Source organism: Haliotis asinina, chromosome 1, assembly GCF_037392515.1.
Source record: "Haliotis asinina isolate JCU_RB_2024 chromosome 1, JCU_Hal_asi_v2, whole genome shotgun sequence".
Lineage (NCBI taxonomy): Eukaryota > Metazoa > Mollusca > Gastropoda > Lepetellida > Haliotidae > Haliotis > Haliotis asinina.
The window spans coordinates 96,373,078-96,397,353 of NC_090280.1; the positions used below are offsets into that span (position 1 = coordinate 96,373,078).

General features: G+C 38.7%; 1 protein-coding gene across 1 annotated transcript; it reads left to right on the forward strand.

The window, feature by feature from the left end:
• Positions 1 to 1,871: 1,871 nt before the first annotated feature.
• Positions 1,872 to 23,460, forward strand: LOC137255901 (SEC14-like protein 2). Its single transcript, XM_067793489.1, has 12 exons — positions 1,872 to 1,974; positions 5,186 to 5,255; positions 5,418 to 5,461; positions 7,409 to 7,565; positions 11,522 to 11,616; positions 14,356 to 14,431; positions 16,114 to 16,194; positions 18,157 to 18,240; positions 18,878 to 18,978; positions 19,428 to 19,567; positions 20,972 to 21,138; positions 21,819 to 23,460. Exons 1-12 carry the CDS (start codon positions 1,921 to 1,923, stop codon positions 21,971 to 21,973), a joined length of 1,224 nt encoding a protein of 407 aa, XP_067649590.1. The 5' UTR covers positions 1,872 to 1,920; the 3' UTR covers positions 21,974 to 23,460.
• Positions 23,461 to 24,276: the final 816 nt, after the last annotated feature.

The window sequence follows — 24,276 nt, forward strand, 5'->3', positions numbered from 1 at the left end:
GTATTTTGTTTCTTTGGATATTTTATTAATTCATGTTTGTTTTATACTTTATTTTTATTTTATTGTTTGGTGTTTGTGATGGTGCGGTGTGTGCGCGCGTGTGTGTAGGGGAGCGGGGGAACGGAGGAAGGCATCTTAAAATGTCCAATTTTAAAGTCTTGCATTGTTGCGCCGACTAAACATTGCGACGACGACATGGCCTTGTGGGTAAAGCGTTCGCTCGCCACGCTGAAGATCCGGGTTCGATTCCCCACATAAGTAACATGTGCGAAGCCCAGTTATGTTGTCCCAGCCGTGATATTACTGCAGTATTCCCAAACGCGGCGTAAACTCGCTCACAAAATACTAAATATGCTTACAACAAATTGTCGTAATACAGAAAAATCTGAGAGTCACCTTAACAAGAGCGTGTGTGAACATGTATGTGTATGACCGCTTGCCTCTGATTAAAAACCAAACCTTCAATTGAAATGTGTTAACAATTTACACGGATTACAAGTAAACATGAATATTAACAATGGTAGAATGTATCATAATGCCTGCATTTCGTATAACTAAGGTACTATAAACAGCAGCAAAACTAATCAACCATATCGCCATAGCTATATCATGTGTAACATAGCTGCATACAGCTGAAGAAGAAGAAATATTTGTCAAACAAATACTCTACCATGTAATTATTGAATGACGTACTTACAATACGCATGTGCTGCACGCAGAGTGTTGCGGAAATAACAAAGCGCCCATGGACATTAAAAAGGGCTAACCTGATTATTGTATTTCATATATATTATAATAATTATAGTTCATATATATATATATTATTGTATTTCACATATAAACTCACCGATTGCAAAATGCGTATCAGAAGGTAAATATTATTGTAGTGTGAATCCATGATTAAGCTTGGACGGATTCAATTGAACCCATGTAATCGAATGTCACAGGTTTTCCAAGTAGTATATGTATGGTATATGTGTATGGTATATATACAGCCCGTATAGAAAAACAACATCATATCTGGGAGTAGCGTTAACCAATAATCTACAATTACCTGAGGGCCTTTTAGGTTTGTAAATGGATTGTTTCTTAATGATAAGTTGGTTGTTGTTGTATTTATTATTTGTTTGTTGCTTTTTGTGTTTGTATTTGTTTTAGTTGCGTTTTATGTTTTGTATGTCTTAACAATTGTTTGTGTTATGTTTTGCTTTTTGTTGTGTTATTTGGTGATGTTTCTTTTGTTTGTTTGGGTTTTTTGTAGTTTGCTTGTTCGTTTGTTTGGAGTGACGGGGGGGGGGGGGGGCTAGTTGTTTTGAGTGTTCTAGTTAAAAAGCCTGAGTGCTTGCACAACATTCCGAAAACAATCCATTCCGAAAATAATCCATGAGTGCATATAATTCGTTCGTTGTTCGTTCGTCGGCCACTTACACATGCAAGGTGGTGTTAGATAAGAATGTATTCATTAGACATATTGTCACCTGATATGTTACTAACAGCACATTTACAACACATTTACCGTTTACTCTAAATCGATGGTAATTACCTATGCTCTGCTAAAAATAGGTCGCTGACCGTGCGAATTTCTAAAAATAGATTTGTGTTTACGTTTCCTATATCTTCGTAGCAACTATTTATCTATTAATCACGTCCCTCGGGTTGTTTATTGAATTCAACAATTTTTTTAGATATATTTCAATGTATTTATTATCAATGTTCATTGTCCTAGTATGATGGCACATTATCCGTTTCAGAACCAATTTTTAATTCCCAGTTTATTCATCGAGCGTACACTTACTGTTATTAGTTGAAGGGAAATCTTATTTCCTGATCGTTCGCCCAAATGGCATGATAGAAAAGATAACTTCTGTTATTTGCAGGTCGCCTACTGGAGCAAAATAGTTGAATGGGACGTTGGTAACAATGAGTGGAAATGTCGGCGATCTTACTCAGTATCAGAGGGACATTCTTGAACAGGTAAAATATTATGTTGTGATGGTCACAGTCACTGGATCTAATTGCCATCAGCCTCAAGACAAGTTACCGTCATTCAGTGTTATGAATTTGAGTGAAGTATGGGTGTTAGCCATGGCACCATATATGTGTTCTTTGTCAGATACGACATGCACTTATTTATTTAATGGTGAGCTATCATATGACAACTCATATTAGCCATGGAAATGATATGAACAGCATAAACGCTACAGTATCATAAATCGCGAGACAAGACTTGCTCTTGTGTGTCGAAATCTGATGATTGGTCTTGTGACATGTGATAATCCCCTGCGTGATGTCGCCCAGCACTAGCAGAGCTTTTGTCTGATCTGATCTGTTTTATCTGAACATGTTCCAGGGACCAGTCATTTGCGCTATTTTTGGTACAGTCAGATCAGAGTCCGTGCTGTTGTGTCAGAGTGGGGTATTCCAAAATACGCAACATCAGCATGGCAACACACAAACACACCACTACACGAAAACATATTCGGCCACCCCAGAACCACAGCACACAGGGGTGCAGACACGCCCAGAGCACCACCAGAGTCCCACCCAAGCCACCCACACACCCACACACACCCACACACCCACACACCCAAACACACACACACCCACCCACCCACACACACACACACCACACACACACACACACACACACACACACACACACACACAGACAGAGCATCCCCACCAACAATGCACGTGTATACACACATCTCTACTCACCCATTCACTACCCTTTCACAGCATAAAACAACACCCACTCAATGATATTTTGTTTTTAATAATAATAGTATGCAATTTGTTTATGGGTTGGCATTTTCCCCAAATTGTTTAGACCATCTCCATGGTATAGTGGTCAGAGAATCTCACTGGAGAACAGAAGGTCATGGATTCGATCCTCAACCACACCATACCAAAGGACGTTTAAATGGTGGCATCTACTAATGCCTACTAAATAGCTACAGTCTTAAACAAACAATTTTACACACCAGTGGTCACACCAAAATTATACTGCCTCTACCCTTTCACTGAAGTGGTAGGTCCCACTTGATTGTGCACTAATGCCTATAGGGAATGAAACACAGACTTTAAATGACATTTTATAAGGTGTAATCATATCACTTTCATGTCTTCTCACAAAATTACATCACACTGTAATGTCTCTGTATAGAATCTCTTATGGAATGGGGGATGGGCGCAGTGCGACATCTGCACCAACTTGTTTCTCTGAGTTTTCTCCAACTTCTGCAGCACTTTTACAAAAGCAAAAATGTTAGGTTGAGCCCTTTGCACAGTCTTGTTAATGTGGGAATGACAAGCCTCGAGATGGTTGTTCGTCCTCGGACCATGCGTCGCATGATGGTTCCATATTCCGGCTAGGAACTTGGCATGGTCATCCACCCAGATGCTGATGACATGGTCGTGGAAGACATCCTTCTGTGCAATGGCAGGGGCATCGTTCATGATCTCAATCCATATCCATGTCTTGAACCATAGCCACTCCAAGGAAGGGAAGTGCTGCTGTTCTTTGCACCCAAATGCTGAGTTCAGAATCCTGCTGATAGACTTCGCTGAAGCCAAGAGACCTTCCTCCAAAGAGCCTGTGTGAAGTGAAAGTAGCAGCCAGGGTTATCACAATCTGGATCTTTCGTCTCTGCTTATTCAGTCCATTCTTCCCTGAATAGAAGGACTTGACTGACGCTGCTTCATCTCAATTGAGTCTTGAAATCTCCTTGTCGTAAATAGTGGGTACTGGCGCTGTCTCAGTCTGCGCCCGTCGCCGCAGAGCACTGACAGTTTTCAGAGCACCTTGATCCTCCTGTGGATGGTTGTGAAGGGACTGATTTCAAACAAATTGTCCAACTGCAGTGCACTTTCCAAGGCAGCCCCCATGAAGACACTTCCAGTGTACACAGGTCTGTTGTCAGTTTTTGAGTCTGTATCTGTAGCCATCTAGTAGTATATGCTGTCCTCCTTTCTGTGATATGAAGTACTCAACTTTCTTTGGGTTTGCCATGGTTAGAAAAGAAGATTTTGGTTACAAGAATTTTAAAATAATACATTTCCTCTTCAATAAGAAAAATCTCTCTCAATAAATTGAATTCCTTCTCACTCCTATCCCTAAATATGTTTTCTACCCTTCTACTGTGCGAGATGCAGTATAGCCTCCGCTAACTGCCCTTTGTCCTCTTATTCCCTAATCCATTGCATTAGTGCACTCTAACCGGTACAGTCCATGCGTGTGCAGGTAAGCGTATCACTGTCACAACAATTTTTGTAGCTATTATTCCCTGTAGCTATTTGTCCCTGTGGGCATTAGTAGACCAAACCGTTTAAATATGGTACTCGGTGGTCCCTGCCTGGCATTGATGGGTAAAACGAGGACTGGTCAGCTCAGAGTCAGTATAATGTGTCAGCTTGGTATTCATACTTAACTGTGGCATGGCATCACAATGAACTTAAACTATAAAACCATGTTGATCATCCTGTGAGCGAAATATTTTTATGTACGGTCTTAAAGCCTATTTCCCCTCACCTCCAAAATGGTTTGGTTAATACTGAAATGAATAGACAGGTTAACTAGAAACAAAGTGCCAGTTTCGTTTTTGAGTCAACTGATCATTTTCTGTTCAAAATATGCACCGTGATTGTTGAAAATAAGCGTTACCAATTATGATTCTAATATAAGAACAATGTGCATACATTACAGGGATCAGAATAGTGTTTAATGTTTGTGTCATGGTATGCTAAATCTTCAAATTGTGGCATGACTTAAATTACATACATCATTTAAAACACTTTTTGGCTCCACATTAGACTGTTTATCAGTGGCACTTTCGATCTTACAGTTTAAATGAGCATGGCCATTTTGAATGCCACTGAGAATAAGCAGTAACAGGAAATCCTGTTTGGATGATAAAATAGTTCCTGGGTTAGTGTATGGGCCTGGAACAAATGAATCTGAACTGTTCTTACAGCCACAAGAGTGTTCAGGATATCCAGCTTTCAGGTTTGCAGGTTCATATGATGTTTACTCATTTATTAAATGATAAATTGAAATGACATAATTAGTGATTTTTAAACTTTTAAAGTTTTAATTGGCACAGGTGAATTATATGTATTATGGCACCCTTTGAAAAAAGTTACATTTTTATGCCTGCATAATAACGTTTTTTTCTTTTTTTCACAGTTCAAGAACAAAGTAAAGGACATATTAAAACCGGAGCATGATGATAATTATCTTCTCCGGTGGCTGCGAGGTAAGTATAAAAGATGCTGAAATCTCACAAAGAGGTTATCTCATCTCTTATCAGTGCTTAATTAAGAGTCATCATTCTGTAGTCTTTCCAGTTTCTCAACCAGTCCATATATTATGTGCCATATAACAGCATTGAAGTTTATATCTATTATATGTTTTTCAGCCAGGAGTTTTGATTTGAAGAAATCTGAAACAATGATCAGAAATGTGAGTATAGCACAAGATATGGTAAACAATATTCGGCTCAACTGAGGCCAATTTCACAAAGTAGCTCTACAACTGTTTTAGCTCTTTTTTAAAAGTGACTTATAAGTGTTCCAAACCGTGTGCTCTTGTACTGTTTCAGAAGCATTCTAGAAGTGGCAAGTAATAGGAATGACAATCTACATGGATTAACCATTTCTTTATTGTATGATAGCAACATTTCGATAATGATATTTGTACCATTTTCAAGCCTGAGGTTGTGAATAGATACAGCAGTATATAGTTCTCATGTACCCTATGTGATATATACTGTGGGAAAAAGTAAGAGATCACGTCAAAGCACAACTGTTCGCCTTTTCTTTCAGTTCATAATAAATAAAAGAACACTTGTCCTTTTATGTGATCCCCTAATTTTTTCTCTCAGTGTATATCATATAGGGTACATGAGAACTATCAGTGACAATGGATGTTAGACAAGATGATTAACACTGAAAATGGTATATGTAGTGTAACAAAACTTCATGTCTATTCTTGGCTTCAAGTATAGAGATAATAAAGCTCTCAGCCTTGAAAGTGATTTCCGCCAAGATACCAGTCTTATGCTCCATTTTAGTAAGGTCACCTTTGTCCATTCTACTTCCAAGCTGCAGTATGAAGTAAACAGTAAATTCCAGCGCAAGTGACATCAGTCATGCTTACAGTCACCATTTTGAATTTTCTTATGTCATGTTTGCATATCGTGTGACCTTATGTCACCTATAAATAGATCGGTCAACATTAGCATCAGAGTGGCAATTTTGACAAGCAAGATAAGATCCAGGGCTACGTCACATCCAAATTCTCATTTTCAAATTTTAAGATGTTTTTATTGTATAACTTTTAATTAAGTAGGATATTATTAACACTCTAGGCAGGAAAACTGGAGTTAAATGTAATTGTGCAAAATTGTTTTGAGTGTATTTTTCAAAAGTCCATGTGTTTTAAGATTTAGAGGTATTCCATTTTATTCAGTCCCATTGTTACCTTTCCCTTTTAATGGACAGTTATACATCACCTCTGGAAATGCTGAGGCGCTGAGGTAACCTAGTGGTTAAGCCTTCACTCATCTCGTCAGAGACCCAAGTTTGATTCCCAACAAGGGTACAATGAGTGAAGCCTGTTTCTGTTGCCCTTCACCATGATGTTGCTGTTGCCCTTCACCATAATGTTGCTGTTGCCCTTCACCATGATATTGCTGTTGCCCTTCACCATGTTATTGCTGTAGTATTAAAGCTAAACTCACTCTACTTCAAACTAGATTCACACGATTAGGAAAATCGTAATTTCAAATCAGAACTTGTTTTCAAATCAGTCTGAGTGTTGTGATAGTTATGGCGCTACAGTCACTCTGAGGTTCAGGGCCTGGAATAGTGTTAAACCAGAATGACTCTTCACATCTGTAAATAGAGTGACAAGAATTACCATTTTATTTTTCAATATTTTAAGCTGACCAGTGATCGCGGTAGGTTTTGTACGAGTGCATGCAGAAATAAAATCATAAATATGTAGTCCAACTCTTTTGCGCGCGAAATTTTCAGTTCAATCCTGAATCATGATAAAATTTATTGTCCGTCTATGTGTTGCGGTTTTAAGGTACTTTTTGAAATTATGTAGATCAGAATCTATGCGTCCCAAACATGCACAAAATAGGTTTTGTTTGGTTTTATTATTTTTCTGTGTGAAAAATGCATGTTTCTGTTTTAACGCAAACACTGCTGACATTATATTTTAAATGTTTAGAAACACATACTTCACCCAACAGCATACACAATCTGCAATGTGATTATGTTTTCGATATATTATCAATGCTCAAAAATCACATGAAAAATTGATGAGTTGGTGAAAAAGAATTGCATCTCAATGAAACTTTTGTCATGGATGTAAAGTATTTCTTGGTTGCCATGGTTACAGGATAATGCATGGAGGAAGCAAATAGGGGCTGATACAATACAGGAAGACTTCAAGGTCCCGGAGGTTTTACAGAAGTACTACATTGGAGGCTTCTGTGGCCATGACAACGAGGGGTGTCCTGTGTGGTACGAGCCATTTGGTCACATTGATTTGAAAGGTAAGAAGTAGAGAAGTCCAGCTGACCGTGCTGTCCATCCTACAGCAGCACCTTGTAACTTCATCTGATTCCAAGGAACCTTTCCCCTGGTGATACAGGTGAAATATTTAGAGTATGGCATTAAATAAACAAAGAAAGAATACTGTAAAGATTCTGTTTGTTTGTTGTTTAACACTGCACTAACAGTATTCCAGCTGTATGGCAGCAGTTTGTAACAGTCAAGTCAGGACCAAACAATCGAGTGATCAACAGCATGAGCATCAATCTATGCAATTGGGATACGATGACATGTGTCAACCAAGTCAGAATGCCAGACCATCCAATTCTGTTGATCGAACGTAGGAAAAAAAAGTAACCGGAAAAAGAAAAAAGTCACAGTTTTTTATATAAATACTTATGTAAATACTTAATTAAGATAAGGAATATAAGCTTTGATCATCTTCTTTTAGTTATTTAAAACTGTTGCTTTGATCATCTTATTTTAGTTGTTGTTCGTTTACTGAGCAACTTCTCACCTGCCCAGCTTGATAGTTTGAGCCACTTTGTTAAGTAAACTACAGTAGAACACGGATATAACGAACTCCAAGGGACCAAGGGATTTAGTTCGCTATATCCATTGTTCGTTATTCATGTTTGACCGCCATATTGGCTTATAGAGATGAAGAGACACATATTTACATGGGCTACATATTTTTATTCTTGTACATTATGGTTGGCTTCATTTTGTAGAAGAGGCCAGTTTCGTCAGCATTAAAAATGACGAGTTTTCAGCCAATCATTGACGAGGTTGGGGTCAACTGATGCACTTTCCCCGTGAGCTGATTTACATACGATACCACGCCTCTGTTTGAACCTGTCAATCCAACTGACTGTTGATTTCGGAATGCCAAAGTCGAGAGCGATGTTTGTCTTCGATCTTACTCCTGATTCTACAGCCTGGATTAGCTGAAGCTTTGTGTCAAAGGTGATAGGTTAAACTATGTTGATTCACCGCCAGCGAGGTTAAACAATGTTGATTCACTGCCCACAAGGTTGATGTATACCGCTAAGTCGCTGAGTTGACACTGAGCTGACACTGAGTGAGTTCGCTACTCACATCGTTAATTGGGCTTGGGGTCAGGAAATCAGTTCGCTATAACCGTTAATTCGCTACTCACGAGTTCGTTATTCACGTATAATTTTAATGATATTATAAAGGGACCATTGACGGGACTTTTAAATTTGTTCGCTATATCCGTTTGTTCGCTATATCCGTGTTCGCTATATCCATGTTCTACTGTATTCATATGTAAAAACAAATCTCCACTGAGCAATTTCCTTCACTGTCCTGATCTACTTAACTTACTTGATATTGAAACCATTTTGTTAAGTAAACTATTCTTCTGAAAAAACAGCTGGCAGTCCATCTGCAAATTCCTGACTAGAGTTGGTCAGAACATTAGACTTATCATCTGAGAACAGGATGGAAAAAATGTGCTTTTAGTGAGAACTGAGAACAGAGAACAGAATGTGAAAAATGTGCTTTGTTGATAAAGAAAAAACAAATAACTGAAAAAGTGTTTCTTTTATTCCTGTTATTTTTTTTCCTAGTAAAATCTGTTTCTTTTTTTCCGTTTCTTCTTTTCCTGCTACCTATTTTTCACGCACATGTTAGTCACCTCTTGCGACAAACATCAGTCACTGAAGACTAATTGTAACCCAAATCTTCTCGCTTTGATATGATTTTTATGCACATTATAGTGAAGTTTATCACAGGAAGTGCGCATCAGAAATCCAGGATAGGAGCTGCAAATCCAAATTCACAATCATGTTTCTGAGGTTTTTTTCAGCACCATACATGTGCTGGTGGGTTTGCCAAAATGGTAAATGCTGACCTCCTTCTTTGTACTTTTTCACAATGCTTTAACTGTTGGATACTGTATAAAGAAGCATTGTCTAAATTTGCACTCACTCATTCAAACACTATTTACAAGAAATTCTATTGACATTGTTACATTTATTGCAGTATGTTTCTACCCTTCGTGTCAATGAGGAAAAGTTGTGTTTGCTCACAATGACATCATTGTAAGTGGGCGTATGTAATACTATAGGTCTTTATCTATTGTCAGTCCATTAGCGCTGAAACATAAAATCTCTTCTTTTTCAAAACCAGCTGAGATTGTTGTTATCCCCCACAACGCGTTTTGCAGGGGTATTTAAATGGTTTCCTTCAGTCTGTGCACATTTGTCTTTTCTGGCGCATAACTTTCAAACTGTTCAATAGTTTTTCACCAAACTTGGCACAGAGTTAGATCTGGTGAGGCACTGATGCCTTTTGGTAGTTTTGGATTTCTGAATAAAATATGTTTGCTGTTTCTATGGCAACAACATAAAAATACTTTCGGCGTTTTAATGGCAACAACTTTGACAGACATTGGTGGTAGTGCTTTCTTACAGAGCAAAACTTCAAAACTGTTCTCCGTTTCATCAGATTTCATACATGGGTAGGTCTAGTGGTGAACTGGTACCTTTTGGTAGTTTTGGACCTCTGAAAAAATGGGGTTTTTTTTGCTTTTTTTTGTGTTGCCATAGCAAGATTTTGGCTTCAATTGAATTTGGTGGTAGTGCTCCTTTCTGAAGCAGAACTTGAAAAATTTTCAGTACTCTTCAACCACTTTACTATGTACTCACCAAAACACTTGACATAATCGTAACTCATAGACATATTCATGAAGAATATTTTGCCATTTTGGGTGGTATTGATGACTTTGTCTTTTTGTTATTCTTTTCCCAAGAAGTGTTTTAATTCTCTACTACGACAATTTTTGGGTGAAATGTAATGACTTATGGATTTCCACTTCTTCAGAATCTACACCGGAATGTTGTGTTCATCTTATAAGAGAAGTATTTTTGACAGTGTATGAAATAAGCCAAACTCCCTGCCGGAAATCAGGGCTGTCAACTTAAAAAATTATCAGCCCAAAATGGATTTAACAACACCAGACACCAAGAACCAAGAATTCACTCACATGTATAAAAACATGTGAAATTGTACATCAGACTGTATGGCTGGGTAGCTATAAATTTAGACTGTCCATCAGAAATCTAGCTCATCTGGGGCAGTCAAACGGACCAAATTTCGTACATTGCTGTTATGTATATCATTTCCAAATTCAGTTCAGAGGAATTATTGACTCACCTTCACAATAGACAAAAGAGCTTTGCAATCATCATAATCAGTTGACTGGTTGAGGGAAGGAGCAATGTCACAGCAGGAGTCACCAAAACTGGGCTTCACACACAAGCATTAAAACAAAGCTTGGGATTCTTGTTAGGATTCCAGTTTTGACATGAGTCACCAAAACTGGGCTTCACACACAAGCATTAAAACAAAGCTTGGGATTCTTGTTAGGATTCCAGTTTTGACATGATTCCTCCAGAGATTAGTGTCACCCAAAAAAATCACAAATTTGAAACTGGTATTTATCTGTGGTGAGTTAAAGTAAGAATCTTACCCTGCACAACTTCCTCTGAAGCCCGATGAAGCAGTCAGTCAGTTTGAGGAAACAGTAACCTTGGTAACTCTGTATTCAGTTTTGTTTTGCTAGCATCAGTAGATCATGTCACTATCAGAATTCATGACCAGAAAAGAAATAGTATGGACAGAGTCTGTATCATGTGTCTATCTATCCGTAGTCCTCGTCTGAGTGGATGCATGTCATTACAGGCAGGTGTTCTGTGGAGGCAGTGAGGTAGCCAAGTGATTAAAGCATTTGCTCATAGCACCGAAGGCCCCGGTTCGATTCCCCACATGGTTACAATGTTTGGAGCCAATTTCTGGTGTCCCTAGCTGTGATATTGTTGGAATATTACTAAAAGTGTCGTAAAACCATACTCAGTCACTATGCAGGTGTTTTGCAGTCTGTCTTTCTGACTTTCCGTGTCACTGCATTCTGTGACTCTCCATGGTGTTGCAGGTGTTCTGCGGTCAGTGAAGAAAATGGAGATTATGAAGATGAAGGTCCAGCAGATGGAGAAGATCTACCACTATTTCAGGACAGCTAAAGAAAAGGTGAGGTGTGCAAAACCAAAGAAACAAGAGCATGACTATATTATCTCTGACTAATCTTGATCTAGCTACCTCTATTCATACTGATTAGTCATCCAGTTTTTATCCTTTGTAGATAAGATAAGTGTAAATTTATGAATCAGCCATAGTATGGCATGGGACTCTGTTTGAAGGTGAAGTACAATATGTACTACCCATTAGAAGTTTAGACCAGTGTATGAAATCCCTAAGGAAGTCCAGAAAGCCAGGCCCTAGATTTTCAAAGCTCTCTCAGCCTTAAGATAGGCACAAGTGCCATACATTAGCATTAACTTATGACTGTCTTAGAGCTAAGACTAGTAAGAGAGCTTCGAAAATCTAGGCCCATGGCTGATAACTAAAATATGTTGCAAGCCTTGTTAACATGTAATCAGCCCTGTATTAATAATAGGAAATTGAGATATGGTCTTAAGAGAAGTACATAATGAATTACTTGAAGGGAGGTAAATTTTATTATTACCCACGAGGTACTTCGTAAAGGTGTTTCATAACAAAGTGTTATGACACATGTGTGTGAAGTTTGACAGTACTGGTACTACTTTCCCATTCCCATTCATGCTTTTCATTCACATTTTCGCACCTGAGAGCATGTAAAATGAAAACACTTCTATGGAATTGGATAAAATGTATTTCATTTATTGTGGATACAAGGATTATTTTCAATTCTATGATGACTAAAGTTTCTGTAATAAAAACGAAAATAAAACAATCTGTACAAATACGTAAACAAATACGTCTAGTAGGCCTCTCTTGAGTGTAAACAAATATGGTGTCGCCCGTAAAAGTTATTGATTTCGAACCAATTGACGGACAATTGGTTGGAAGAGTTGTGAATGTTATCAAGAGATTGAATACCTTCTGCGTGTATGTTGCCAGGACTGCACAGTAACACACAACATCAAAATACAAGCAGCGCGTGTATCTCTATCACTGTCACTGTCAGCCGCATCCATTCGTGTCCTCCTGCACAAACATATTGTCACTGCCATGCCTCCCATTTAGAGATCAAAAGCACTTCCCAGAATCTGAACACAATAGGCTTGAAATCGTCTTCGTTCGAGGTTGTAGGCTGTGTTTTGAGACCCAATTTTCGGTGGAGTCTTCAACATAAACATCAAATCTCGACAAGTGGGAATTTCAAGCTGAGATGAGAAGGCGTCACTGGCATCCTGCGCAAAGCCTCACCAAATTATTTACAGTAACTCGTCCTCCAATGAAGAACATTAAGCTCAACTATTTGAGACATACAGTTCCCTGTTATTCACATTCATCTTTGTTGTTGAGTTTGCCGCTCCTAATTAAATGCTCCATAGAATCTTCTTCTTAGGTAACACATGACGACTAGCCCAACAGTGATGCCGACTGATGTTCAGGCAAGATTTAGGTCACATAGTCAAGTATTTACACTTCACAAGTGTTTTGGTGAATTACATTATTGTGTTCAAAAACAAATCCTCATTGGAAAAGAATTAAATTTTCATTATGACTTAATTCTGTCTTAATTTGTTTATTTTCTTGTGATTTGGTGCCGTATAAGGAAATACATTGCCTCTACGCAGCGTACGTTTTCCTGGAGTGAAGCGGTTGACATTCCAATCGCCAATATGATGTATTAATCCACATTACACGGTTCTGTATAGGAAAGCAAAATATTGCTTTATTTTAACAATATTTTCACTTTTTAGAAAGTGGGTAATAAATAGGATACAAAACTCATTCCCCTTTCATATCAAGTTTATGTCCCTCGTGAAATAATTTTGGTTTGTCACTAAAGTTTGACAAATTATTTCTCGAGGGACATAAACTTGATATGAAAGGGGAACGAGTTAAATATCCTATAAACATGTTCAAAAGCAAATTTAATAAAACCATTACTTGGTGGTAACTGTTAATTCATTTAGTGTCACTGCCATCTGAATCAGAAAAGTAGAAAAGAATGACATTATTCATCTACTGAATTAATTCTATAGAGCAGTCACATTTAGTGTTAGATAAATGGGTAGGTTGATTTGTGGAAGTTACAACTTGATTGATCATGAACTTTATAGACATTATCTGGCTACCACAATTGCAAAATATTTTCAAAATATTTCCCGTAATCAGTGACATAGTCAGATATATGCCCTTGGTAAATGTGCTGACAAACAGGGCTGGCTATGAAATAATGTTGTAAGCTCATCATGTAACTAACAAGCAGCGGGCCACCAGGCAGACACTATTTCAATTTTCATGCACTGATCATTTTCTCTACTAACATGGGCAAACCAACAGCAAACCTTATGCAGATGAATTGCATGACTGTCTTGCATCAAATTGCTGAGAAGCATGTGCAAATATTGTTCACAAGAACATTTGGTCTTTTTTATGAATTCTATAATTTTCTCTGAATTTCATCATTTGCTGAACTAAAGACAATAGTTTTTCAATGTTACGAATTTGTTGTATAACACGCCAGTTCATGTGTAAACAGTACCTCTATATAGTATGGAATATTTTACAAAATCCACTTTTGACAGGAACTTTTGATGATATTTCCCTTAATTACAATTAAGCCCAAATATTTCTTCTTGAAAACACTTTGCAGAAATGGTAGGGAAATTATCTTATTTATTACCAGCCTGAAACATTTAATATGTTTTCACAATTAGTTTTGAAGTCTCAGAAACATCATGTGTTTCATGTCTTTCATGTGTTTTATGAAAGGGTAACAAAGTTCCTGCTCAGATCATCATAGTGTTTGACCTGGACAAGTTCAGCATGAAGCACCTCTGGAAGCCAGGTGAGTGAATGTCCAGAACCTTCACATGAATTGAGGTTTGTAAACCTAGTCTTCCCCAGAATCTCTACAAAGACATGTATTGAGGTCTATGAACCTAGTCTTCCCCAGAATCTCTCCGACGACATGTATTGAGGTCTATAAACCTAGTCTTCCCCAGAATCTCTACGACGACATGTATTGAGGTTTGTGAACCTAGTCTTCCCCAGAATCTCTACGACGACATGTATTGAGGTTTATGAACCTAGTCTTACCCAGAATCTCTACGACGACATGTATTGAGGTCTCTGAACCTAGTCTTAGCCAGAATCTCTACAAAGACCAGCATTGAGGTTGAGTCTTCAACAGAATCTCCAAATGGAGACATGCTTTGAGGCCTGTGAAACTAGTCATCACCAGAAGCTCCACATGGAGGCATTGATATCTGTAGAGCAATGCCTGCAAGGACCCTTATAAGTAGGCAGATTTTGCTATCTGGGGAGCACATCTCCCAAGGAAGCCTCATACTGAAACAAGCGTCTGTGGACCTATTCATGCTAAGAACATTCAAAAGGAGATCAACATCTGTTGACCTTGTCCAAACAGGAACCCCCTCGAGGAGACAAGCATTCTGTAGATCTATATTTCTCAGGAATCCCCACAAGGAGATACGTATTGAGGTCTATATTTCTCAGAAATCCCCACAATTAGAAAAGTATTGAGATCGGTGGATCTCAGAAATCCCCAGAAGGAGATGAACATAAAGTCTTATGGATTTCTATTTCTCAGGAATCCCCACAAGAAGATAAGTATTGATATCTGTGTATCTATATTTCTGAGATATCCCCACAAGGAAATGAGCATTCATCCCTGCAGATCTATATTTCTCAGAAATTCCCACAAGAAGACACGTATTGAGATCTGTGGATCTACATTTCTCAGAAATCCCCACAAGAGGACAAGTATTGAGAACTGAGAATCTCCATTTCTCAGAAATTCCCACAAGAAGACACGTATTGAGATCTGTGGATCTACATTTCTCAGAAACTCCCACAAGAAGACAAGTATTGAGATCTGTGGATCTTCATTTCTCAGAAATCCCCACAAGAAGACAAGTATTGAGAACTGAGAATCTCCATTTCTCAGAAATTCCCACAAGAAGACAAGTATTGAGATCTGTGGATCTACATTTCTCAGAAACTCCCACAAGAAGACATGTATTGAGATCTGTGGATCTTCTTTTCTCAGAAATCCCCACAAGAGGACACATATTGAGAACTGTGGATCTATATTTCTCAGAAATCTCCACAATTGACAACTGTTGAGGTTTGTGGATCCTTATTTCTGAGAAATACTCACAAGGAGACAAGTATTGAGGCCTGGGGGGTCAATATTTCTCAGGAATCCCCACAAGGAGACAAGTATTGAGATCTGTGGATCTATATATTTCAGGAATCCCTACAAGAAAACAAGCACTGAGGGAATTGCATCTAGTCTTTGCAGTCTGTTTTTGTTTTTTTTTGTTTTGATGTTGATTATTTTTTGTAGTCAATATTGGACAGATTGTACTCAAATGTATCCTAAAGAATTAGTAACATTAGGAACGAAAAAGAAACTTTTAAGTTATTTGGTACATAAGTAAATAAATAATATCACATTTACCAATGTTTTATGACTGATTGATCACCCCAGTTTTCTGTCCCCAGGGGTGGATGTGATGTGCGACCTCATCACCATGTTCGAAGACCACTACCCAGAAACACTCAAGTCATCCTACATTATAAATGGTACAGTCAACAAGTGTTTCGTACTAACATGAGGGGAATTAAAATATGATGCTGAAGTTGTTTGATATCCTTCATATATCAGCCGCTGTTTGTGTTAGTAACATGGGGGATAAGCCTTGTACTTAGAGCTATTCCTCGTCATGCTGAATACCCTGGGTTGATTTCCCACATGGGTGCAATGTGTGAAGCCCATTTCTGGTGTCCCCATTTATGATATTGCTGGAATATTGCTAAAAGCAGTGTGAAACAATACTCACACAATCACTCACTAGCAAAATGTATAAAATGGAGAGGAACTTTATTCCATTGCACTATATGCCAGGCATGTTTAATGAGCTTACAATTTAGCTATGTTCAAAAGTGACAGCGCTGCTCAGGAAAAACAAAACTTTTGTTAAAGGTCACATGCAACCAAAAAATCAAACATAATTAAAACACATTTCTCACTTATTCATGACATATAATATACATTGCTGCTTTTAAAAAAAACCAAATAAACAAAATTATAAGCGTACAATCGCGATTCAAAAGTGCAATATTTTGTACTTTGGCTTACTTCCCCTGAAACGAAGCCCTCGGGAGACCGAATCCAGTCATAGCGGGTGGATATGCACTCAAGTGTAACGACGGCTTCCGATTGGCTGTTTCATTTGCTGATATGCTGAGGGTTCATTGTGTGTACAGAAAGATGATCTGTTTGATGGGCATTTTTAGAAGTATGGCGAGTCACAAGAAAGTAAGATTCTTTATGGATAACAACTTCTTTTTGTGTACTTGATGCGTTGTTTCAGTATGGATTCATATACTGTTGTCAAACAAAATCATATACACTAAAAGAAGTCGTTATCCATGAAGAATGTATATAGAGATGTTGGGTTTGGAAAATACATGTTCTCTGAATTTGCGTTCGATCCAATCAAATATCATGTCAGTAGAGATGGTAAACTACTGCGTGGCTGGAATCTGTCCAAGTACAAAGCAGGACTTGAGTTTGCACCAGTTTCCGTCAGATCCAGTCATCCGAAAAAAATGAATGTAGTTTGTTTGCAACCCACAGACATAAAAACATGTCATGTGTATCACACGTGCCTAATTGCATAATGTGACAGACACGGGACTCGGGTGCACGAGTCATAAATCAACTTATTTTCTTTATGTCGTATAGTCTGATAGGTGCTAAGTTTAAATTGCACGTGGTCAATGATTGAAGCTGTGTATTGCATGTTGTCTTTAGCAGACAGGCAGGCAGACATATAGGTGTGAATAAACCAGACAATGAGCTTTCTCTGTGACAGAGACTGCTTACCACAATCAACAAGTTTTTTTACATAACGAGTAGATTATTTACTTGTTTGTGTACACAACCAAGATTAGGCTACTGCTCACGACCTAAGACGCTGGACATGCATACTGTTTCAAGCTCCACGAACCTATTCACTGCGCATGCGTTATGGACACAGCGCAGCACAGCAGTTGAAACCAGTTTTCCCCCCAGCGCTGGGGGGAATTTAGTGAAACGTTTGAACTCCAATTTTGCAGGCTTTTCTTTCATCGCGTTTTTTTTCAGCTTTATAGGTTGAATTGGCATTTTTTTATGATTTGTTTCGGTAAGTGCATACCGAAAGGTACCAGAATCTGCAAAGTTGTGTTTTACGTTGCATGTGACCTTTAAGCATTTTGCTGAGAATGTTTGTAGTTCATGCAACATAATTCCAACTAAGGTGTCACAACATTTAAGTCAAATATGAACTTAACAAGTTTTGATAAATACATTACTAGCATTTGTTCCTGAAATGCATTACAAACCCAGGAATATTCTACATCAAAATTACCACATGAAATCATTCACTGAAGAACATACATGAGATATGATAATTAAAAGAGAGGGTATTTTTTATGTTGTGCAATAAGATAAAGTTCCTCTCTATGTATGTTTATTATTCTTTTTTTTTTTTTAAACAGCTCCTCGTATATTCCCAATCGCCTACAATCTATTTCGACCATTTCTGAGTGAAGGAACAGTGATGAAAGTCCAGATACTAGGGTGTAAGTTAACACTATTTATTCCTTCAAATGCCTTCATGGTGATAAGCTATGGAGAGAGCAATATCGCTGGTTTGAATCCGGTTCACCTCATTTTAAGATGACACTTGTTGTTACACTGCCTAGCACTGGGGTATCTGTGTCTTTGACATGGTATCTCTGTGGGATGTTGAGTAGCAGGTACATACAAGTATAATCAAGAAATACTGGGGACAATAGTACCCATTTTGAAAACATGTTAGTAAATAATCGAGTCTGGACCAGACAATCCCATTATCAACAGCATGAGCATCAGTCTACACATCTGGGTATGATGACATGTGTCGACCAAGCCTCACCACCCATTTCCGTTAGACACCTCTTACGGCATGCATTGGTTGCTGAAGACCAAATTTAACACATGACTGTTATATACCATACCAAGTATACCTCATTAAGACCATAAACAAATTAATCTTTTCAAGAAAAAGATGATGAGGAGTGACTAGCCCAGTTATTATCTGTATTTGACTTTACTTGATAAAGAAAAGATACTCCAAGGAACTCTGTTGCTGACAATGCAGGTTTTATTTAGGGAACAATACTGGGGTTTTTGGAGAAGTAACTGAGATAAAGTGACATCTTTCCCTGGTTGTTGCAGCCAACTACAAGGAGGTGCTGGCACGCAACATCCCACCTCAGGAGTTGCCCACCTACTATGGGGGAACCAAGAATGATCCCGATCCAAGGTGTACAAACCAGGTGAGTGTTGAGTGAGTGTCCAGATGTAAGAATACTAAGATCCACGTGTGTTTTAAGGAAAGCCCAGATGTACTGTATATGGCACTTGCGACTATCTTAGTGCTAAGACTGCTTCGAAACTCAAGGCCCACATGTGTTTTAAGGAAAGTCCAGATGTGAGATCCAATCAAGTTTTGACGAAAAACCCATATGTAAGATCCAGGTGAGTTTGGGGGGAAAACCAAATGTAAGATCCAGGTGAGTTTTGAAGAAGAGTCCAGATGTAGTATCCAGGCGAGTTTTGCAAGAAAGTCCAGATGTACTTTCCAATGGAGTTGTGAGGGAAGGCCCCCATATACTATCCAGGTGGGATGAGTAAAAGTCAGAGATCACTTGTGTATCCCCACTGGATTTTCCCCATTGCTGACAAGCCATCATGTAACTGAGATACTGTTAAACTTCCTGACCAGATCTGCTTTGGAGGAGAAGTCCCAGAGTCCTACTACGTCCAGCAGATCGCTGACCTGTTTGGCTTCACAGAGTCCACCATCGGCCGGGGGTCATCTCTACAGGTGGATTACGAAATTAAAGTAAAGAATAGTGCCATCAGGTATATTCAAACATGCCATTTTGGAATATTCCACTTCTGTATATCGATGCTTATTGTAATGGTGTAGCTACATTTGCTTTGAAAATGGCAGCCGTTGTTACCGATGATTAGTGCGCTCAGCAAATTGTGTTTCGACCGCACTATTTATTTCTCCTACCCACCTTTATGTTATGTCAGTTGTAGCCCACTTCTCATAGTATTGTTACATTATTGTTGGTGTTAAGTAAGTTTTGAATACACTGAGAGTTTAACGTTTTCTCAGTCCGTTACTACGGAAGTAGTGAAAAATAACTACTTTATAATTAAATATCTCTTTTGCACATAGGAGTTAGTAAAATCATCTCATGAGGTTAGATAGGTTAGTTTCAGATCTTTCCGTGCATATATGATGAAAGATGCTATCATTGTTGCGTACATGCATGGGAAGGCAATTAGAGTACTTTACAAACACAGATTCAGGAACAAAGTGAATCTTGACTGCCAATGAGAGTTTGTTTTCTCTGACGCCCGCTTCGGTCATATTTAAGCGAAAGGACCAAAATAGTGCGGGGTCAGTAGGTCATAAGCATATAAACACACACGTCAGTCAGGCACACACATCAGTCAAACTGGATACCTAGTGGAATATGTATTGGACACTTGGGAATTTACACTCTGGAAATGGAGCAGTCATTGTAAAACTGAGTAAGTACCTTCTCTAGTGTTGCTAAGTCAGGGGAAGTGCGACTGCCAAGTGTCAATCTGAGCATATTGAATTTTTACATTACTGACCATTAGCCTTTGAAAACTTAGAGTTGGCCTGCGTAAATTAGTGTACTGCCTAGTGCCAATCAGAGCATATTGTAGTTTTCAATCACTGGCCTTTGCATTTGAAAACGTAGAATGTGCCTGCATAATAGTTAGGCTTTCCTTATATAGTAATAGCCTGATAGTTGTCTTCTTAAACTGCATTTATTCATGACTGGTCGAATGGTGTTGAAGTTTCCATGGTCTGTCAATGAGTTGTCAGTATTTCAGGCAGAGTGTTGTTTTCACCCTTGATAGTGAGTAGCTCCCTCGTTGTTGAAGGTAGGGCTGTAGGTGAAGTATCTCTTATAGTTGCTTTTAGGCAGGTTCATGTTTGTGACTCTTTTATATGACTACCTGTCGATCATTAGGAAATTGTAGAATATATCTGCCTAATATTCCTCTCTGACGAAACAATGTCAAACCGCATGTAGTCTTGCATTGGTTCTAATACAATTTCTGAAATTCATCAACCTTGTTGTGTGTTGTTTTCACGTTTATGCTATCTACAGTTTATAGATAGATTGTTGAATGACTAATAGTGCATTCCACTGTAACATGTATTTCCTGTTATGATCTTGAAAGAATCATACAAACCATACAAATATTATTCCCTAGGTGGCAGTTTAAGACTGATGGTTTTGACATTGGCTTTGGAGTTTATCGTCGTACAAAGGACGGTCGCCAAAAAGCAGGTGATATGGAGGCTGTGATGGCAACAACAAGGGTTAACAGTCACCTGGTGCCAGAAGATGGCAGTGTCACTTGCAGGGACACAGGCACTTGTGAGTTACCTCCCCTTATCTAGGCTATATTTCACACTGACTTATTTAAAGCATGCAATTCTGTGATGACTTCTTGGCACGGATATTGCATCTTGTTTTGCCCCTTTTAAGCACCATTTTCACCACAGTGTAAATATAAACATTGTCATTCCTCTGGTATTCTGGTATTAGCTATCACAGTTTAGAGGTAGTGAAATGTTACATTCCGCTTTACTCTAACACATTTTCTCATGACCATTGATGATTGAAACTCCCATGAAACTGATGGTGCACTACTACCCACACCCCACCCCCTGGTCTGAAAAGGCTGTATCCACCCCTGACTGCACCCCAACCCCCTCAACCCCCTTTCATCAAAAAGGTGTATCTACCCCTGACTGCACCCCAACCCCCTCAACCCCCTTTCATCAAAAGGTGTATCTACCCCTGACTGCACCCCAACCCCCTCAACCCCCTTTCATCAAAAAGGTGTATCTGCCCCTGACTGTACCCCAACCCTCTCAACCCCTTTCATCAAAAAGGCTGTGTCCACCCCTGACTGCACCCAACCCCCTCAACCCCCTTTCATCAAAAAGGTGCATGCACCCCTGGTGTCTGTCACTCACTTCATCAGCTGTATGCCAGTAGTTTTGAAACATATACTGCTTTCCAAACAACTGACTGTTTCGTTGGATTTGTAGATGTGGTTCGATTTGACAACACATACAGCTGGACTCGGGGGAAGAAGATCTTCTACCAGATCGAAGTCCTGGAACCAGACATGACAGACCTCCAGATGCCAAGATCTCCATCCCAAGACAGCAACAGCGTATTCTACGACACAGTCAGCAGCTAACCTCAACTCAGTGATATTAGGAAATAATGTTATCTCCACTAACTACTAATGACTTATAAACGATGCTAGCTCAGACATCCAAGGTACCAGCCACTGTGCACAGTTGCTCTCCTGGTGTACCAGACACATATCAGTATGGGTTTGAATCCCAGTGTGTCCAAGATGTGACACCTCAAGGTGTATAGTTCTACCGAGCAATTCTGTTAATTTGTCTGTCCATTTGTGACAATTTCGTTCAGCCAATAACTTGAAAACTGCTATTTGGATTATTTTCAAAGTTCAGGATCACAGTCTTTGTCTAAGTGAAAGGTGCAGTTCAAATTTCTGTAATGATGTTTTAACTTTTTTAAGAATTAAAGCAATTTACAAATTTGAACTTACCTACCTAGTGCAAAACTCGTGAGTTACCTCCCCTTATCTAGGCTATATTTCACACCGACTTATTTAAAGCATGCAATTCTTTGATGACTTAAAACATGTGAAATGTTCTTCTTGACACTGTAATTCTGTCCTCTGGATTTGTGCATGTTGAACGTTAATGTGTTTGATGATGACCAATTTCAGACAAAGAGCAAATTTTAAAATCATAAGAAAATAATGTTTTGAATGTGTGAACCCATTCTCAAATGTTCAACAGTTTCGGGTATATAATAGATCTAGATTACCCTTAAACAGTCTTCAAAATTGACTTTTTAGCTTGTAGCAAGCACTTGTAGCAAGTAGCAAAATCTCTTACCTGGGAGCAGCATCCTATCATAATTAATCTCTCCCTCCTAGTCCCATTACTGATTTTGGCCATATGGAACTGTATTAGGTCTCCTGACCCTCTCTCCACTCACCCACCACCTGTTCACTAGTGGTGTATAGGATCAAACCTCTAAAAGTCTGTGGGTCTACAAGTTTGATTTTCATCAAATCTTCAAGGGTATCTGTCTGCAGTCTACATCTCCAGTCAAGTGGAGATGTATCCTTTGTAAATGATGGCTAATTGATGAATGTATGTGGTTTCACTGAAAATACTAGGTAGCAAATTCTTGCTACTGTGTTTTCCTTTTAGGTAGAAAAATAGAATTTTAAGTAGCAAATTTGCTGCCTCAGGTGCAATAATTTCAAACCCTGTAAAGGCTTATCAGGGGAAGTTTGAGCACATGATGTACATTTTGGCAGAGGGCATCTTCCACAATATGTTGTTATATATGTCAATTTTTAATGTCTTTGCACTCATAGAAAATGCTTTTTCAGTATTTGCACATAAATGAACAGACCAAGCCAGCTAATGCTTGTGTGAAAGTGTCTGCGATTGACGGGATCAAGGCCAAGTTTAGGATCAGGGGAATGAACATACCTCATGGAGTACAATATTCAGGGACATGTCATGGTATTTTATTGGATGGCCATGACAGCTTGACGTGAGACAACTGTGTCGTGACTTGTTGCCATAACAACCCAGGGCTAATTATCAGGTTATTCTCTAGTCACTGGTCATTCCCCAAATGTGGATGATACAGTCCACAATGACAGTAAGATTATGGTCATTTTCTTGACAAAATATTAATGATTGATTTAAATATTGTTCAGTGGCCAAGATTTTAGTAAGAATGTAATTACATTGATATTTTGACTCCATAGAGACAGGGCTTTCTAAGGAATGTCAAGGCCTTTGTTCTTGCCCATGAAACTATTTATATTTGACTGTTTGGGATGCATTGACATTTCACCCTCATTTTGACATTTCAACTTGTGTCTCACTGGCCAGGCAAGGCCAGGCATAGAAAGATGACACTGGTTTTTTGTCTTTGTATTCTGTGGTTATATACTTTGTTCCTGTGTCCTAAAGTTGAGAATATATGGCAGGTATCCAGGAGCGAAAATACAACATTTTCTGAAACTACAGAAGCTAGATGAGTTTTGCTGCTGCTCCTTGCAACCTGTGTGAGTGAGTGGAAAGGTGAGCTAGTGCATGAGTGAGTGAATGGATGGATGGATGGGTGACTGTGTGAATGAGTGAGTGAATGAGTGAGCAAGCAAGTGAGCCAATGTGTGAGCAGGTGTGTTAGTTCTCAAATCTGCTGCCTTTTGCAATATAACAGCAACATTGCATCAGAAACACCTGAAATTTGTGTTACAAACAGCACCTGTTTCAGAGATGTAAAGCCAGATCTTTGGCAGGACTAGGGATCACTTCAACCACTGGGCATCAACTGTACCTGAATTCACTGAGGTTGTTTAGCAAAAGGATAATTGAAATATAGGGATTGTAGTGCTTTACCATTATGCTGTTAGTACCAAGTATGATATTATGT

Bases quoted from the DNA above. Each gene is read 5' to 3' on its own strand.
- LOC137255901 (XM_067793489.1), top strand. From the start codon at position 1,921: ATGAGTGGAAATGTCGGCGATCTTACTCAGTATCAGAGGGACATTCTT. The intron at 7,566-11,521 runs GTAAGAAGTAGA...ATGGTGTTGCAG, and splicing joins TGGTCACATTGATTTGAAAG to GTGTTCTGCGGTCAGTGAAG. The intron at 21,139-21,818 runs GTGAGTTACCTC...TTGGATTTGTAG, and splicing joins TTGCAGGGACACAGGCACTT to ATGTGGTTCGATTTGACAAC.